Here is a 19,408-nt window from a genome sequence, read left to right as displayed (position 1 = left end):
TTCCCCAGCTCTTATCAGCACTTTTCACATTTATTTTTTTCAACAATTTCATCTATATGCTGACTATATTATTCGCTTTGACTAAATCGTTCGCCATTTGAATTTCAGTGAAGGGACCGCCGCTTTTGAACCCAGGATTAGCGACCGCATGGTTAACAACTTCTTATAGCTTCTTAGAAAGCTGATCCTCCGAGCGACGAATTTCTCCTCCCATATCTTGTTCTCCTCGCATACCCTTCACAATGTGGAAATCAAATTTTGATTGCATCGGTACCTACTTTTTTCATTGGTAAGGATAGAGATCGCCTCTAAGGGAAGTCTTGGTTTGAGAATTTCTAATATTAGGGCATGGGGCTAACTTGACCAATTGGATCCCTTGAGGTTCACCTTCGGGTTTCCAAAGTCAATAAGAATTGTACAATATAAGGTTGTACCAGCAAGTAATGTATTGGCGTGCATTCGTACTATGATGGGTTGCATCGCTCTTAACCACCGATTGCATATTATTTCGAAAAAATATTACATCATCTTCATTTCAAAAGTAGAGACTGGCCATTTTGCCAAACTTAATTTTACTTCCTACCAGTATTGATATAGGTTCGTATCAAAACTGATGGTGATGTAAACAAAAAGGAAGTGGTAATAAATGAAAGTTTTTGTGAAAAAATTCCCATCCCTGAAATTTATATGCTACATATCCACTAATTAAATTCTGAAGCCACATTTTTTAATCAACCTCGAGAAGCAGTTTTTAAAGCAGTTACTTTCACGCTAGAGCCTGAGAGGGTGGACACATGGCTCACAGAATCCTGAACACTATTTGCATGAGCTGTGTGTCCACAATATATCGCCCTCACCCTTGTGTGTACACCCGGATTCTCTAACTCTTAAGCGCCCCCGGGTACCTTAGTAGATAATATTTCGAATATTTAGCGTATTTATCGTTTTAGCTTTAGCGTTTGATTTAATTATCAAATAAGTAAGTTTTATAAAAATAATTTTCGTTATTTTGCTTTTTTATAAAATATTCCAATTGGGAGTCACAAACCTTTTAGCATTGAGGAAAACAGGAGCAAGTGTCACAAAGCAGAATGAGAGAAAGATTGCGAAAAAACTATTTATGGAGAATGAAGAAAGTAGATGCGAAGTGGAAACGAATGGTTGTGGAGCATCACATGAGATTCATCATAGAAAACCATTGGGGGTGAAGTCAGTGAGAAAAGGAGATTATGTTTAAGTGGAGTTCCATTATAAAAAATGTTTCATTTTGTTGGTAAAGTGTTGCGATCATTTATCAAACACTTAAAATAAGATTTGAAGGCGTAAAATGTTTCTCTTCGCGTTACATTGAGTTTTTGTTTTAATCATGCTCTTTTCACGGTTAAAATAAGAACAGGAAGATGAAAAATGGTAAAGAGTTGGCAAATGTAAAGAATTATTTATTCATGGACTTGTGCACTGTATCTTGGAGACCAAAGTATCATCATATCATAGATCTTCACGAATTTTGCACCGTAATTATATTTCTACGAAATCGATCCTGTCCACTTAGAGAAATTTTATACAGCTGCAATTTTCTACCATTAATCGTGCCTTAATTACTCGAAATAGAAACTAACTATGTTCTAGGCGAGTTTTAATTATTTCGCTTTGTTGTTGTCAAAATTATAAACCATTATTAAAATGATAAGGCGTGTTTAAACTATAGTCCCCTCTTTTCCAACATTTTTGAGTATCTAAATAGTATGTAAAGCTGCAATTTTTCTAATTTTTACGCAGCAAATATGAAAATTTTCCACCAAATTAAGTCACGATAAATTACCGTTAAATTACCGTTGGTTGCATAATATGCTGGTGAGAATTTAATCATAAATCACTCCGAGATGTTTGAATCGACCGGTCGATTTTTTCCCTGTGGCTACTAGAAAAAATCATGCATGATCTCAGATGGCTATCTTGAATGCGGCAACAAGAAAATTTCTAGGAAGTCTATTGGGCAGTGAAGCAATCCCGTTTTATGAGTGATTTTGAGTCGTATTGAGGGTAATGCTTTAGATGTCGCATCCCTTCCGCGCGAACTGTCTTTTTTGGTGACTAATTACTCGCTAAACACTTGACTTGTCTCTTAATTTTCTTGCTACATATAGTAAACCCTGATTAAACCCAGATGTAGTAAACCCTGAGCAGCATTTGTATGTCTTAATTAAAAATGTAGATTTTCTGTAAAATAAATAATTGAAAAGTAGCGTATTTATGGTTTCAACTGTGAGTGATTTGATTTAATATGTACTTAAATAGTATGTGTAATTAATGTTTGATTATTTTCCTTAAAACCCTTAAAATATGATTTCAAGGCGTGACATTTTTCTCCTCACGTTCCATTGAATTTTCGTTTCACACACGCCCTCTTTACGGTTGAAATGATGACAGAATGACGAACAATTGTAAAAAAAGGGTAAATAGTGAAAACTTTTAAAATTGCATGTGCTCAGTGCTTTGTAAATTTAATCATGTTTCCGATGAAGGCGAAGGCTTTCTCTGCGTGCGATAAAAATTTCACGATAATAAATAGTGTGTTTGAAATGCGTCCGGGGGCTTGGCGTGATAGGATTCTCTCACGTCGCATTGGACCATGTAGTATGCTGCAGTACGTAGATGCTCGCCGACGCCGTGCCACGCCCGCAATCTCGCAACTAAATCTTTGCACACCCACCCCACCCCCTTGGATCGCGCATACGCTCTCATTGGTATTCCGCGGAGGGACGCAAAGAAGACTCGAGCATCACGTCTGGGATTAGCACGGAAACTTTTCTCGGCCGTCATAAAATATTCAGCGACTTAAGTTTCTGCGCAAATGGAATGGTCACCCTCGGCTGCTCTGAGCTGTTCCCCCGCTCTGTCCGATTATTCAAAATCTCATTTGTTTGTGGTTTTAAGTTTTGCGACGGAAAAAATACTCGTGGTAAATACCCACAAGGAATCTTGCGTCCCCTACGATTCTATTCTGTCGGTGTTTGGTGCAAACACGGCTATCAGACGAAATTTATTCATGTACAATGAAGATTTTTACTGCTTTCTTCTTTAGCAAAGGGGGTCGAAATCTTTCGGGCAATGAGTGCCAATGTTTATGAGGAAAGAATAGTACTCCAACTACTGACTTACGTGCCATATCCATCGTCTTAGATATGAAATCATCCTATCCTTATATCTGTAATAGTCAAAGACATCAAATTAATCAAACAGTAGCAACGTTAAATTTTTAATGAATAGTAGTACACCTACGGGTGAAACTAAATGTATACAGTATATTAATAATTATCAAAGATATAAATTTGCAATTATCAAAGCAATTGTTTAGTGTTTATCGAGGTTCAGGTAATGACAATTTCTTCACTCCATTTACGTCACACCTACATTTCATCCTATAAGTGCGCTATTACACGTATTTTTTATCAAGGAAAATATTCTCTCTTGCTCTAAGTTACTAAAAGTCTCTCATTATTTTATCTAAAGTAACCATTATCTTTCGATTAATATGTTTTTTTAATCCCCTGCCCTTTTATGCTGCTTCAATAATTAGCTCTTACAGATTCTTATTTCTATCAAAAGCATTCGATCCTTGAAATCTATTGTGTGTCCTTCGTCTGTCCTTTCACCTCATCTTCTACGTATTTCTCACCCTCCAACTAACCCTAATCTTGGTCGCCTGACGCCTCTTTTTTATTTTGATTTCTTCGGGCCCCGTTTTTTGTTCTCCAAACTACACGGCCGACCGTTTTAGGATTTTTAAATTTTGGCATCCTGTTGATGAGATTTCCGTAGCGTTTGAGATGCATTTTTTCCTTCAGAAAAACCTTGATTACGTTATTCCTTTAAGGGATGAAAGAAGAGCTAAAGCTAATTTTTAGCCCTTGACTGCTCGAAACTAATATATAACGGAGTGTTATACGGCGCGTAAATTTCACAAATTCATGGAAGGAGGACAATTTCTTTTGTAAATCTCCTTTCCTTATGATATGGCCCGTTTATTCTCCTGAAACTCGCACTTCTGAAGACTTTGTTTCATTAGGGCCAAGATTTCACTTCACCGTTATTATTATAAAATATCAGTACTACTGGTAAGTTGCAACAGCATGACGTTAACTACTCCTTTACTACACCCCACCGACTTAAGTCCCCACCGACCTTTGTAAGCATTTTATAGCTTGTCATATACTTTACTGTTTTTTTAAATAAGCCTTTCTTTTCCTTGAGCGTTGATTTTGTTTCATGGCATTATTGACCCGTAATCGTGTAGTTACTTAAACTAATGGCATAGGGCACAGTGAAGGTGAGAGAAGTTGAGCTGAACATTGTAGTGAGGAAGGCCGTTTTACGACATTGAAATTAGTTATTCCTTGTAAAATCTATTCCAAGTAAAATCTATCTAAATAACATTTAAATTCCCGTAAAACAAACATAGAAATAGTTTCTCGCCAAATCCCATTACTTTTTAGATTACTTCGCGTTTGCACTCTGTTCTTACGCTGTTGGCGAGATTATAGAGGACGCGGATAGCTAGATTGTCGATACGAAGGCATAACAGGTTGCCTGGAGATCACGGAAAACGTCCACCCACTGTCATATTCGCAGAAGTAATGGCAGTGAACCACCTGGGAGCGCCGTTAATATGATGCGTGTCTCCCGCTCCACCGGTCATGGCGGAAAGGATTTCAAAGAGCATAATAAAAAAAAGTCCGCGCGAAATGAAATGCTGTACTTATGGCACTCAAAAAGTTAACATAAATTGGGGAAAATGCTCCCAAATTTGTGACTCCTGGAAATGCTTTCTAAGTGCGCCCACACGTGGAACAAGGAAATTGCCAGAAAATTTAATGGTTATTTTCTGTAGTTTGGGCTGTACGCCGATGAGTTAGTAAATCAGTCAATCATGACACTTTCTTTTATATAATGGTTAGATTGTATATTATATACATGTGTATATTGTATGCATTGATTATTATGCAATCTAACCAACAAACTAACTTCATCTGTATATCCTTTATATAGAGGAAGTTAGTTTGCTAGACTAGTTCAGTCGCTCGTTTTTCGCTCCTGTCATACGAAATGCCTAGCTGTGCTAATTGCAGGCAAACAATCAAACGAGGCAACCCCTCTGTCTCTTGTGATAAGTGCCGTGAATTCTATCACATCAGCTGTGCCTCAATTACTGCAGACGGAGTTCCATTACTCGGTGGGCGTAAGAAAACCTGGACCTGTGACCCCTGTCTTTCTACGGCGCGGTCTACGCGTGGTGACGATACACCAATCAAAACCGGCCCGGGAGTGTATCCTAGTGATAGTGCCAGTGGTATACTTGAGGAGGTGCTTATCGCAGTTAGAAAAATCCACGAGGAGCATATTGCTATACGCAACTCTATCTCTACTTGGCAAGATAAGTTCAGTGATTACACTAAATCGCTTGAAGTTTTGCATTCCTCATTGGCCCAAATAAACGCGTCGCTGAGTCACTTGGCTAGTGAAAACACGAGCCTCAAGAAAAACCTCGGTGACTTGGAACAACAGCTAAATCGTGTGTAACAGGACCAGTTACGTAATACCATAAAGATCTGTGGCTTCCCAGTCTCGAATGAAGAGAACGTCGAACAACTAGTGTGCAAAGTTGGCCTTGGGCTTAAGGTTGATAACAATGACATCGACTTTTCCTATCGGGAAAAACCCCTTGCACGCTCATTTAGTTCCTCCCAGTCCCCGAAACCGGCCCCAATAATTGTTCGTTTTGTGAGGTCTGGTACCGCTAATGCCTTTATTCAAGCCAAGCGAAATAAGCCCCACTTAACTTTGGTGAAATAAACACCGACGCCGGTCCAAGCCACGCTCGTTTATATATAAATGAATCGCTGACACCACTAAATAGGATGTTGTATGCCGCCGCCAAAAACTTAAAATCGGAAGGGAAGATTTTTATGGGTAGAAGGGGATATTTATGGGTACAAAATGCTGCTTTCCAAAGTCAAAACATCCGTGAGTGAAATAACAGTAAGCCTCGTTAACTTTCAGTCTCTGATGGGTCATATTGACGAGTTTCGCTACCACTTCACATGTAATCCAGCTGATATCATTTGCTTGACTGAAACGTGGTTGAAGCCAAGCATTTCTGACGATATGGTGGGACTGGACAACTATCACCTCATCCGTCATGACAGGATTAACAAAGTTGGTGGTGGAGTCGGTGCCTTTATACACCAAAGGCTGCACTCAAAGGTCCTGGATACATCGCCTCAGGTCTACGAGAAACGACCTGAATTCTTGGTCATCGAAATAGCGGGGGGTAAATTTTTCTAAACTTTTATTATTCATTATCTACCGACCTCCAAAAGTTGGGCATATGTCAGACATTGAAAATGTATTTTATAAATTTAGCCCAACGTTTAAAAATATTATAATCGTTGGTGATTTCAATGCAGACTTGTTCCGCGATACCTTTTGTAGCACATTCTTGCATAATTTTATATATTCCAATGACCTCTACCTTCTACCGTTGATGCCACTCATCATACTGAAAACAGCCACACGGTCCTCGATCTTTTCATCATTGACTCGCAAGATAAAGTCTCTTCCTGTTCCATTTCTATCGGCCCATGATAAAATTGTGGTAACTTATAAATTTGATGTAACCAAAAATCTCAGCCTCCTCTGGTTATTAGAAGTAATGCGTGTTTCAATGTTGAAACTTTCCAAGATGGCTTATTGAGCATTGATTGGAAAAATGTGTGCAATTCTCTCGATGTTAATACAATGCTGCAAAGCTTCAACTCTGTTTTTCATGACTGCCTTGATCGTCATGCTCCTAAACGATTAATACAGCCTAAGCGTCCCCGAGCTCCATGGTTTACCTCAGCAATAAAGGAGCTTATCAAAGTAAGAGACAGGCTTAGACGCATTTTCGTTCGAACGAAAAATCCTGCCTCTTACCAATTGTTTGTTATACAACGCAACCTTGTGAAAAAATCCTCGATGAACTCAAAAAGAGAGTACTACACAAATGCTCTTTCTAAACCAGCCTATCCCAATGAACTCCGGAAAAAAACTTAAAAACCTGGGACTAATCAGACAACCGGGCAATTCAATCGTAAGCTGGCTCTCTCTAAATGAACTAAACAACTACTTTTCAACGAGTGGTATTCCTCCCCTGAACTCAGCTGATGTTCGCCTGACAAATCTTCCTTCTCTTGTCGCCTATGTGTCTTATAATCATAAAAACTTTTACTTTGATTATGTTACGCCAAACTCTCTGCGTAAGGTACTAATTGCGTCGAAATCGAATTCAGTTGGTATAGAGGACATCTCTGTGAAATATCTGAAAGTTGCTTCTGAAGTTTTGACTCCTGCTCTACTTGAAATATTCAACTCTTCGCTGATGTCTGGAATTTTTCCCACACTTTGGAAATCTTCCCTTATTCACCCGATTAAGAAAGTCAAAAGTCCGTCTTCCCCCTGTGATTACCGCCCAATATCAATACTTTGCGCCATTTCTAAATGCCTTGAAAAGATAGTATTTCAACAAACTGTTGATAACCTCAAAACAAATAAGTTATTTGATCCATTTCAGTCAGGCTTTCGCAAAAACTTCTCTGCTGAAACGGCTTTAATCAAAGTTTCTGATGACATAAGGTCTTCCATTGACAAAAATTTGTAGACTTTACTAGTACTGTTTGACTTTAGCAAAGCCTTTATCTGTGTAAACCATTCGCTGCTCCTACAAAAATTGAGAAATCTAAACTTTTCCTATTCTTCATTAAATTGGTTTAATTCAAACCTAACTGGACGACGCCAATCAGTAAAAGACTCCAATGGTAATTTGTCTGAATGGGCGTCTATCTCTCAAGGAGTACCTCCAGGGTCAGTCCTGCGGCCACTACTGTTTTCGTTGTACGTGGGAGACCTTTCTGCCTATATCAAAAAATGCAAATACATGATGTATGCTGACGATCTCCCAATTTATATACACTGTCGCCCGCACGATTTCTCCGAAACTATTAAATAAGTAAACGACGATGTAACTGCTATGGTGTCATGGTCTCAATACAGCTGCTTGAAAATAAATAGTAATAAAACCAAATCAATGATAATCGGCCACTCTATGGTAATATCTAGGCTAAATATTGCCGATGTGCCAACGATCGAAATTCAGGGAATTTCAATACCTTACACTAAAACGGCTAAAAATGTAGGGGTCATCTTCCACAATACTCTTTCATGGAAAGACCACGTTTTATACGTGTCAAATAAAGTCAATGCTGCTCTGCATCAACTAAAACTCCATAAAAAACTACTGCCTATCCATGTAAGAAGTCATATTGTCTCTACATTAATTTTTCCCCACTTCGACTACTGTTGCCTGGTGTTTTATGACCTTACTGCCGAACTCAATATTAAGCTTCAACGCCTGATGAATTCCTCTGTAAGTTTCATTTATATCTTGCGGAAAGATGCACATATAACCCTTTATCTTAACAAACTCTCTTGGATGGACATTAAAATATGAAGAAAGTTTAAACTGGCCTGTTTAATGTTTTCCCTGTTTAAAAATAATGAGCCGCAATATATCATTGATTTTCAACCTAAGAGAACAACTTTGCCTAATGTTATTACCAGAGCCGATCCCAACTATCTCCATATATCCCATTATAGGTCCACAACCTTTCAAAAATTATTTACTGTTGCCGCTTCAAAAATATGGAATAGCCTCCCTAAAACACTCAAAGAATCTTCATCCCTGCAAATATTCCGAAATAAACTATAATTAGTATTAACCAGCTCATCTTAATTGACTACTTATACACTACATAAACAAGTTTGTATGTCCTGTATTGTTGTTTGTATATTTTTATTCCGTTGTATTTGATTAACTTGAAAATTTTGTAAATGTTCATTTATGTTAATTGTTTCAAATTATTTTCTTCTACTGTTTTAGATTAACCTGAAATTTTAGTATATGTTAATTTTTGCTGATTGGTTCAAATTTTTTTCTTCTGTTGTATTTGAGTAGTAACTTGAAATGTTTGCATATGTTCGTTTTTATAAATTGGTTCAAATTATTTTCCTCTGTTGTATTTGATTATCTTGAAAATTTTGTATATGCTCATTTTTGTTAAGTAGTTCAAATTATTATTATATTTGTTAAACTGATTGCTGAGCTATAAACTCTTTATATGAAAATGTTACATCGGATGTAAAAATCTGAGAACAATAATTTATATTATATTATGTTGGTTAGACAACTTCCTTTAGATATTTGTTCTGGATTAATAATATTATCACAGAATGGATTAGAGAAGTGGTTGGAATTAACGGCCGTGAAGTACTTGCTGCAAAAAGCCATACTAGCTCCACAGGTAGAAAAATTTTCTCTGCCTACGGCATGGAGTGGCGTTGCATGAAACAATGAATTACTATATAATTCAAGTTGTTTAACGGAGTTCTATAATATTTCAATTTTCCATCCAGCGTTCCTTGGGTTGGCTGCAATCTTTGTAATTGAAATTTTCTAAAGGCTGAGTACGCATTCCTTATCTGATATTTTCACATAAAGCCTGCCATCGAGAAAGAAAAGCATGCATAGTATGCATAAAATGAGAGATATTGGTACGTCGCACATCAAAGACTAGGTTCTTTTTCTAAGTGGCCAGTTCTCGTGGAAATTTTCCACAGGCATTGATATGATTTAGTTTAAACTGTTCGTTTACTACAAATAATTTATTCATTAAAATACTAACATTTTATTTTTATTCTTTCAGGACAAATTACTATGCAAGCTAGAGGAGAACGAGCCAGAGATGGCCACCTCTCAGGAGGACGAGGTGAGTTCATGCTGCATGAGGTCCAATCGTGGTAGCCATTGATTAATGTCAAAGTAACTATCGTAGTTTAAACCAAAGGAGTACTTGTTTGATTGTTAGCTACCACCCCGGATAGTAAATTAAAATTCGCTGCGAAATATTGATATTGGAGATTAAATATTTTCATCTCTGAGAATGTTATACACTCCGATAACATGACTAATCTATATTTTTTACTCCATCGCTGATTACATTTTTTAAGAACAAATAACTCAGAGCTTTAAGCAGCCTCAGAAGTACAAACACCTGTATCGAGACTGCCTTCCGTAAATAATTATATGCCATTGCTGGTGTTGTTGTACGATGATTGAAATTTTCCGAACATATATGCATGTGCACAAAAAATAATCATTTCATTTATGCCATTAAAAAATAATGCGCAAGAAATGTTTGCAATACATCAAGATATACCTCTTAAAACCTTGCAGTGAATTTTTATCGGGTTTCGCAACCAGGTTGAAAGAACATCGTAGACACCTACGATTAGGACAAATGGAAAAATCGGCAGTGGCTGAGCACTGCATCCTCAAGAATCATATGATTCATTGGGAAGAAACGAAGCTTCTGCGTCGATCTCATGGATACTGGGACCGCTCAGTAAAAGAATCCATTCAGATTCGAAAAAACATCAATGATATGAACAGAGACTGTGGCGATAATTTATGCCATTTATGGGACCACCTCCTAAAATAAGAGGGGATTGGTAGCCAATTAGGAGACTCTGAACCGCCCTCACCCAGAGAATTCTGTATATATACGATGACGATGGGCGAGTTGTCCGTCAAAACGTTGAAAGGAGAAATGGAGGACCTTACCCGGTGCGAAACCCGAGAAAACTTCTCTGCAATTCTTCACCGGGGAAAAAAACCTAAAATTATATCTCTTAAAACCTTTAAACCATTAGTTACAATTTTTAATATAATTTGAGTTACAAATTAATTTAAAACATCAATTTTATTTGTCGACAGTATCCATTCCTTGAACAGCTTTCGATTTTTTGCTTTGATTTTCTGAAGATTTTAAATACCGTGGTATATCATTATGTGCTTTAGGTTCTAAGTAAACAAAGGACCTCTTAAACAATGTTGAGTTTGGTTCAGGCGTCATGGCACATAGCTTCCTTCGTAAATGGTATTCATCATTACCGGTAGTAGCGGGTGTATTGCCACTCATTAAATAAAACAATTTTAGTACTATAAAAATGTACAAGTATTTGATGGGCAGAACCTGCAACCATACAAATATGGGATAAATACTTGGGTAATTAGGTTAAGTCACTGAAAACTTAAATTGATTCCACAAATGTTATTCTGTTTGTGATTATTTATCGTGTATCATCCCACCTGGCACGTGCGAATAATTTACAGAAAAGCTTTAGCAAACGTCCAGTGGATTGTCCAATTGAGTCCAATTGAGGTTTGATTACGAATTATACTGAATTTTACATGTTCCTTAACATTATAAGTATGAGAAATTGTGTTGTTGGAATTGGAATCGGAATTTTGTCGAAAAAATCGTTTATTCGTTCAAAAGTCAGATGCATACTCAGTAGCATCTATATGAGCCCAAGATCCGGAAGAGAGAAAAAGGCTATCTAGTTATTTGGTCTTTCTAGGTAACTTTTTATTTTCTGTCCATATTTTGTTAATTTCACTAAACCTATTATAATTCCTTGAATACTTTTTTTAAGATAATCGTTATGGAAGATTTGCAAGACGACCAAACAGTAGTAAAGTATTTGAATGCAACTTGATATCCGCATGCTCATATTATTACAGCCAGAGTCTGAGCATCGCACTGGTAATTTGCAATAAATTTTGTAACATTTTACCTTTGCCGTTTGTTTATAAAAATAATTTTTATTGAGTAGTCTCCAGGCCATGGTTTCCGTGTCGAAGCTGAATGCAATTTTCTTTGCAAGGGTCTGGGAAAGGATATTCTAATATCCACCGATTTAAATAAGCTGTTACTTGCCCTATGTCCAATTCCTATCATAAAAATCGTGTTAGATGAGGGGATTGGGTTGGTGTGGTGGCTAAAGTGCTTCCCACCAAGTTGGGCCGGGTTCGAATCGCGGCGGCGGCAGAGATTTTTCTGGGGCTGCCTGACACCTGCTCGAGGGCTTTCAAATGCAGCACTCCGTCCGTCGGATGGCACGTTAAGACGTGGTCCCCACGGTGCCTTTCGTTAAGAGCAGGATAATGCCGACGCCGGGTTTCTCTCCACCCTATTCTCCCCATCCTTCCTTCGTCGCGCAAATGGCCTTTGGTGTCGGTCGCCTCCTCCAAATATTATACCACTACACCAAGAAAGGAAGTAACGTGTTGGAAGAACCTGAAATCGGTGGAGAGGCGAGAGCTTGGGATAATAAATAATGTTTTATTATGGGAATGGGTAATAAATTAAGGAATGTTTTTGATAAAAAGCAGTTTTCAGTTTCTGATTTTTTATAGATATCTATCTTTATTTCAATCGGGCTTCGATTCTACTTTAAAATATAATCGACATATTTTGGTCGAAGTAGCCAGATAAGCACCCACAAATACAAATGTAATGTTCTAAATGATCCCTTTGTGGTCGAGTGGATTACTGCCTATTCTGCAATCAGCTTGAGATTATTTAAGAGATGGGCGCCGTTTAAAATTTGGTCGTGGCGGAATCATGGAGGGGTCAATGAGCAAGGGACGCCGAGCGTGTACGGCGCGGCGTCAGCGATGGCGTGGAAAGTTCCGTTCCCTCATTTAAAACAGCATAAGACTACGAATTTAAACAGCTCTAGTTATTTTATTAGTAAAAAATATGGTGGAGGATATCGTCTATGCTAATTTAATAACTACAAAAACAATATGTTGCTCGTTGCGTTGTAATTAAGACGCGATAAATAGGAAATTACGCTCCCTCATACTAAAGTGCAAGACTACGAATTTCATCAGATGTAAATCATAAAATAGCATTAGCATATAAAGTATTCTCCTCCATATTTTACCGCTAAAAAATACGGAGGAGAATACTTTATATGCTAATTCAACCAAAACAGCAACAATTTGATCATTGCGTTCTAATTAAGACGTGCTAAATCGGGTGGTGTCTTTTGGTCTGGGTAACAGAAATATCTATTTCAACCACTGAATCCTATTAGCACCAACTTAAAAGTTGCTTGTTGACTAGTAGAAAAAAATTAAAAATATCTTTCAATATATCTTCAGTTCTGCTCATACCAATTAAAAAAAGCGAAAAAAATTAATTTCACTCAACTTATAGAATTCCCGTTTTGTGGCCTCCAACAGTCTCTATGAACTTTTTAGATGCCCAACGAAAGAAAGCTCACAACGTAAAAATATGTTATTCAGTTCAAATTCACACATAAGGCTAAAGGTTTTCGAAATATCGTGGAGAATCGCAATTTCAGTTTTTTTATGAACGAAGGCTTAAGGTACTTTAACTATTTAAGGTCATCTCCCTTATCGAATATCGACTGACTCGAATGATCTTATGCTTTGTATTTCGATCAAAACGAATCAGTACGTAATTATTCATCCATTTAAAAATAGTTTGGCAAATTTTATATTTTACAACTACTAAAATAGTAACTTGACGATTGAATTCCAATGCGGCTCCACACAATAATCCAACCATCCATTATGGTGCCGACAAATAAGCTGCGTTAATTTACTGCACTGAAAACTGCATTAAATTATACGATAACTATATTCCGATATATTACATTAAGAATAAAATCATTTTAGTGTCGTTATAAGTTTTTTTCTCGTTTGCACACAATTTTTGTTCGTACAGTCACTAAAATTTTATTTAGATATTCCAGTCAGAGATGGCTTGACGCATTTTGAAATCGTTTCCTTCACGGCAGTTTTAATCTTTCAAATCATTGAAATACTCTCATTTTACTGCATTTTATTCTCTTCACACCTCTCTCCTGTATCTTTATCCTGCAGAAATGTCCATTTAAGTTGTCCTCTCTCTCTCTTTCTCTGCTATTACCAAAGATCTGTTTTCTTCGTCTGGTTTTCATTTTTATGATTACAATTTGCAACCATATTACGTAATTATAATATTGAACGGGAAATAACATTAGTTATTTTACCGCAAACCATTTCATAAACAAGTGAAAGTCATGAGTGTGGGTCAAAATACATTAATTCAAATAATATATTGATTGTCAAATTGCATTCGTGAACATGTGGATATATGAATACATTTCGACTCTATGAATACAGAATCGGGAGATCTCGGGATGATGAAATATAAACTGAAAATTGTATTTTCCTCTCTTTAATATAAAAATTCACTATCAGCCATGGTTTCAACAATAAGAATTGATTTTCAAGATCTTCAGAATGTTGAAACCATGGTCGGTAGTGGAGTTTTATATTGAAGTGTGTTAGTTATAATACCATGCACCAAATTACCAATTAAATTATATTTTATCATGGATAAATCGCATTTCCTCCACGTCAGGCCAGAAGCGATTTCATATGAGAATCCAGATCAGGCAAAATGATGTTTTTGTCAGTGCGAATAAGTTTACAGAAAATTCAAGGACCACATTTCAAAGTGCTTGTATTTTAATTGAAGCTTGTCGGCAATCTTACAGACTTAGGGGTTTATCCGCAGCTCTATCTGATAGTGTTAGTTGAGAAAATACAGTAATGGTTATACTTTAGCACGTTATTTTTTATGGGTGGGTCTAAAAGCATAGAGAAAATGGAGAGATATTTTTTATGATACCTCCTTAAATCTACACACGAAGTTATTTCTCTGATTTTAAACTCTCTGTAGTTTGTAGCGTGCAATTTTTCATAATCAGGCTATTCATTTTCGATTTTGCTAAAATACCACATTCAAACGAAGAAAGTGTCAAAAGAAATAATTGAAGAGTGAAGTCCTGTTTTAAACAATAAACAAAATACCACTGTGGGCATGCAGAAAGTGTTTCATAGAATTTAAGCGAATGAGGCCGGGAGCCGCTGGAGACTCGGAGGTTACTCGCGAGGCATAGATTGTTTGAGAAATCAAAAATAGGTAGTAACTTCTGACTGACTAGTGGCTGCTGTCAACCTCCAAGCCTCGCTTCCATAGAGAAACATGTTCCATCATGAGAAACATGTTCCATCTGATTAATTGCTTCCTAATTTCTATACTTGTATTTTCAGCTTGTGGTACATTTCTTAATTATTTTTACTTACTCTAGACAGATTCTTTTTTGAGAATGCCTCCGCCACGGTACCGTCGTAGTCATCCAATCAGACCCATCACGTGATCTCATATGATCCCAATCCAACGTTGCCCCCGCGCTCTGTGACAGAAACTCAGCTATGCGCACGTTGTCTATGAGACTTGTACTGCTTGTCACCGTTTAAAGGCATTTTGTCGCAAGGCTGAGTTGGTGGAACAATTTAACTGTTTGGATAGGAAAAAAATGGGGACTGATATCGTGAAATCAGAATGTGAAAGCGCTGGAAAAGATGGAATTTACATCGGGAAGAGTTGACATAAGAGCGTGGAATCAATGTGTGAGGGAAAGAGTCGCGATGAATTTGAGCTTGGCGATACAGAGGGCGGAAACGTGGGCCATGCGGGTGAGTGAAAATTAGCATTCAGGGAACGCATTACTCAACCGACCGTCCGTTGACTATTTTAGTTTTATATTGCTTTTTTTGAACTTCAGCTCTATTACTTTATTTCATATTTATAGAGAGTATGCCGTCGTCGACTTTTTCCTGAATTTCAAATGTGAAAATTTTATACTTGAGGAAATAAGAAAATGGTTAAAAGGATAAATAATAATTCAAGATTTTAATTAAAAATATGAGTTTTTATTCGAACTCATCATCATCACAAGTCAATAATCCTTAGATTGATTTGACGCATCTATCCATTCCTCTCTCCTATCCGCTAATCTTTCCACCTTTTCACAGCCACGCATTTCTTCCCTTTTACAGCCTTTATGACATGTTTTATGTGACTCATTTGGGGCCGTTCCTTGCCACTTTTCCCTTCCACTGGTCCCTCTGCGATCACCCTCATCAGGACATCATGATGTGGCCGACTAAGTCCCGTCTTCTCTTTATGGTGTTTATCAGCGTTGAATATTTCGATTGCTAAATTTAATTCCATTAAATCTCAAAAATATTTATCAGTATGATAATGATAACTATAATATTTTGTATTTAATAATTATGCTGCCTCAAATTTAATACACAGGTTAGCAGTATTTGCACACATTTTGGCACATTAAAAAATATATTTCGTTTCAATTCTATGAAAATCAATATTATAGTCAATATTGGCAATTATAACAAAAACATTAAAATGTTACAACTTTAAAAAATTAAATATCATTATAACATCTTGGTCCTGCTAACCCGAAGGCTTTTCAGCAAGTGCCATCGCTATACGTTTCAGGGGTCGGATAGTAAAATAGTCAAATATGTAACGTTTGTATACAGTAGTATACAAAACATGTGTACGTAATGGCAGCAATATGCATGTATCATAGAAATTAACCAATTACATATAGGGTTTACTTACGAGCAGCAGAATGTTTTCAGTAGCCGAGAACAAGCTTATATGTTGTAAGCTAAAAATGCAAGCTTACAATTCTGAAATTATATCAATTTTCTCAGATTGCTTGCAGCTTGATTATTTCGCTGGTTTCAGTTTTCTTGACTAGTACTTTACCACACTTGACTAGTACTTTACTGTACCACAAATATATGCGGTCCAGTATTTTTTCCTTAGCTCTTGCTTTCCTCATCAAATTTCGTTAATTTTTCTTAGTAGTTTATCAAATAACTTAGGTTCCATGAACAGAGGGGATCTTTTGAAAAGCGTGAGGCACACATAAGACGCCTCCGTTGCGGCCACCTTTAAGTTCCTCCGACCGAGTTTAAGTTCGTGGTGCGACCGTCCCTAAAGAAGTATACAACTCGCCTATCGTCTTCAGGGATTCAGGAATCCAATGAATGGCTGAATCCCTGGATCATTGGATCATTGAACTCCTGAATCCTTGCGGACGGTGGACGAGTTGCACATCGAAACGCCGGAAGAAGATATAGAGGACGTTACCCGGTGTGATACACGCTAAATCTTCACTGCCATTGTTCGCCGTGGAAAAAAACCAGACATTACGTTGAGAAGGGTTCTAGTCAGATTGATGAGTTACCGGACGGAGGGAAAAATTTGTGCTCGAGTGCCTAATCGCGTTCTAACTCTCTCTCTCTCTCTGCAGTGCGTCATCTGCGTGAACGCTCGCGCCACGATGCAGACGTACCCGTGCGGCCACCGCGTCGTCTGCCGGAAGTGCTTCGTGAAGACCATCCAAATGGCCGTGTCGCAACGCCTCCTGCCCCTCAGATGCGTCATCTGCAGGTAAGTCCATCGCTATTGACGCCCGCCCGCGAAGATTATGACGCCTACGAGTCAAAAACGCATCAATATGTTGTCAGTGTTGCTAAAAGTACAGAGAAAAAGTCACTGGGCTCAATTTCAGCTACTTCGTAAACAAAGTAATCAATTGCGAGTACTAATTAATAATTTAAAAAAAGATTCAGCACAATTACAGACACAATTACTTCTTGTAAGGTTGTCCACTATAGAGACTACCTGTAAACTGTCGAATATTGCAGTAAAAATGTGGAATAAATGAGTCATAGAAATTACTGAAGTTGAAATTTCACTTGCGATACGTGCAATTACATCTGCTATAATAACACAACTGGTGTCATATTTTGTACCCATCATAAGTACGCTGAAACATAAGAGTGGCCAAACCTAAACGAGCAAATTATGGTACCTAAGGATTCGAAGTTATCTCTAGACCTAGGTAAATCAGTGAAATTGGTAAAGTAATCGTCGATTACCATCAAATAACAGTTATAAAGAAAATAATGAATCCTCTTGCACCGTTGGAGTAAATTATATTTCGTAAAAAGTAATCGTTGCAAGTACTAGTTACAGTAAAAGTAACCGTTACAAGTAATCCGATTACTTTTGCTCTATTATTTACCAACATGCAGTATGCTGCTGTTGTTATAGTTTCAAATACTTGCTCATGTGTATGCAAACTCTGTCATATCAAATTGACTTTTTTTCATTAATTTTAATATTTTATTTAATACATTAATGTCTATAAGTTGTGTAGCTCGGTCATTGGGGTTTAGTTATTGGAAGAGTTGTACGTTTGGGGGACTTGGAAGGCAGCTGTTTTACTCCATTATTGAAGAAAGAAGAAAATACAAGGCTGCGAAAACAGAGGAAGGACAGAATCGTTACAAGAGGATAAGGAACGAAATATGTCGTAAAGCGCGGAAGGCTAGAGAAACGTGGATGAAAAGCATTTGCGAAGACGTGCAAAACAATCTTAAACATGGAAAAGTAGAGGCCGCCTATGGGATAGTGAGGAACCACTTTAAGGAAAGGGGCGTAAGATGTAATACCCTTAGGGACAAAAACGGAGAACTATTGATTGGAAACGAAGAAAAAGGGAAGAGATGGAAAGAATATCTGGAAGATTTGTACAAAGGAAGTCGCCTCAGAACGAATGCTATTGAAAACGAGAGGGATGTGGATGCCGATGACATGGGAGTCCCAATTTTAAGATCGGAATTTGATGCGGCTGTAAGAGACCTCAGGATAAATAAAGCGTCTAGCATTGATGACATTCCTGCAGAACTAATCAAAAATTCAGGAGAGAAGACGTTGAACCAGCTAAACAAAATCATTAGTGAAATTTATACGACAGGTGAGATACCAAAGGATTTCGAGAGGAACATTATAATCCCTATTCCTAAGAAGAAACGAGCGGAGAAGTGCGAAGATTTTAGGACCATAAGCCTTACTACACATGCATCAAAGATACTGACAAGGATCATCTATAGAAGAATAGAACGAAAAGCAGAAGAGTACTTGGATGAGGACCAATTTGGATTCAGAAAAAACAAAGGCACAAAGGAAGCAATATTGGCCCTAAGACTGCTCATAGAAAAGAGAATGGAAAAGAACAAGCCAACATTCGTTGCGTTTGTGGACTTAGAGAAAGCATTTGATAACGTGGATTGGAGCACAATGCTTGGAATCCTAAAGGAAATTGGGGTTCTTTATAATGACAGAAGAATCATCCACAGTTTATACAAAAACCAAGTAGCCGTGATAAAATCAGGGCCCAGCTGTGAAGAAGCAAGAATTAAGAAAGGAGTGCGACAAGGCTGTACATTGTCACCCGTAATTTTCAACGTTTACATTGAAAAAGCCTTTAAGGAAATCAAAGAAAAGGCATTGGGAGTGAATATCCATGGAGAAAAAATAAGCATGTTAAGATTTGCCGATGACATAGCCGTTATAGCAGAAACAGAGAAGGATTTGAAAAATATTCTGATTAATATGGGTAGGGTAATGAGTAGATATCAACTGAAAATAAGCACGAAGAAAACCAAGATCTTAGTATGCAGCAGAAGAGAAGAAGTCAAGACCAACATTAAAATAGGGAG

General features: G+C 37.4%; 1 protein-coding gene across 1 annotated transcript in view; it reads left to right on the top strand.

Moving 5' to 3' along the window:
* Positions 1-19,408, top strand: part of LOC124170786 — a 140,840-nt gene that overhangs the window by 101,368 nt on the left and 20,064 nt on the right. Inside the window, exons 2-3 of the mRNA XM_046549748.1 lie at positions 9,801-9,863; positions 17,152-17,291. Of these exons, the coding sequence (XP_046405704.1) occupies positions 9,801-9,863; positions 17,152-17,291 (203 nt within the window). The remainder of the gene's footprint in view (positions 1-9,800; positions 9,864-17,151; positions 17,292-19,408) is intronic.

The sequence above is a fragment of the Ischnura elegans genome, chromosome X (genome assembly GCF_921293095.1).
Source record: "Ischnura elegans chromosome X, ioIscEleg1.1, whole genome shotgun sequence".
Taxonomy (NCBI): Eukaryota; Metazoa; Arthropoda; class Insecta; order Odonata; family Coenagrionidae; genus Ischnura; species Ischnura elegans.
The sequence above is the reverse complement of the archived record's forward strand: the minus strand, read 5'-3'. Positions and strand labels throughout refer to the sequence as shown.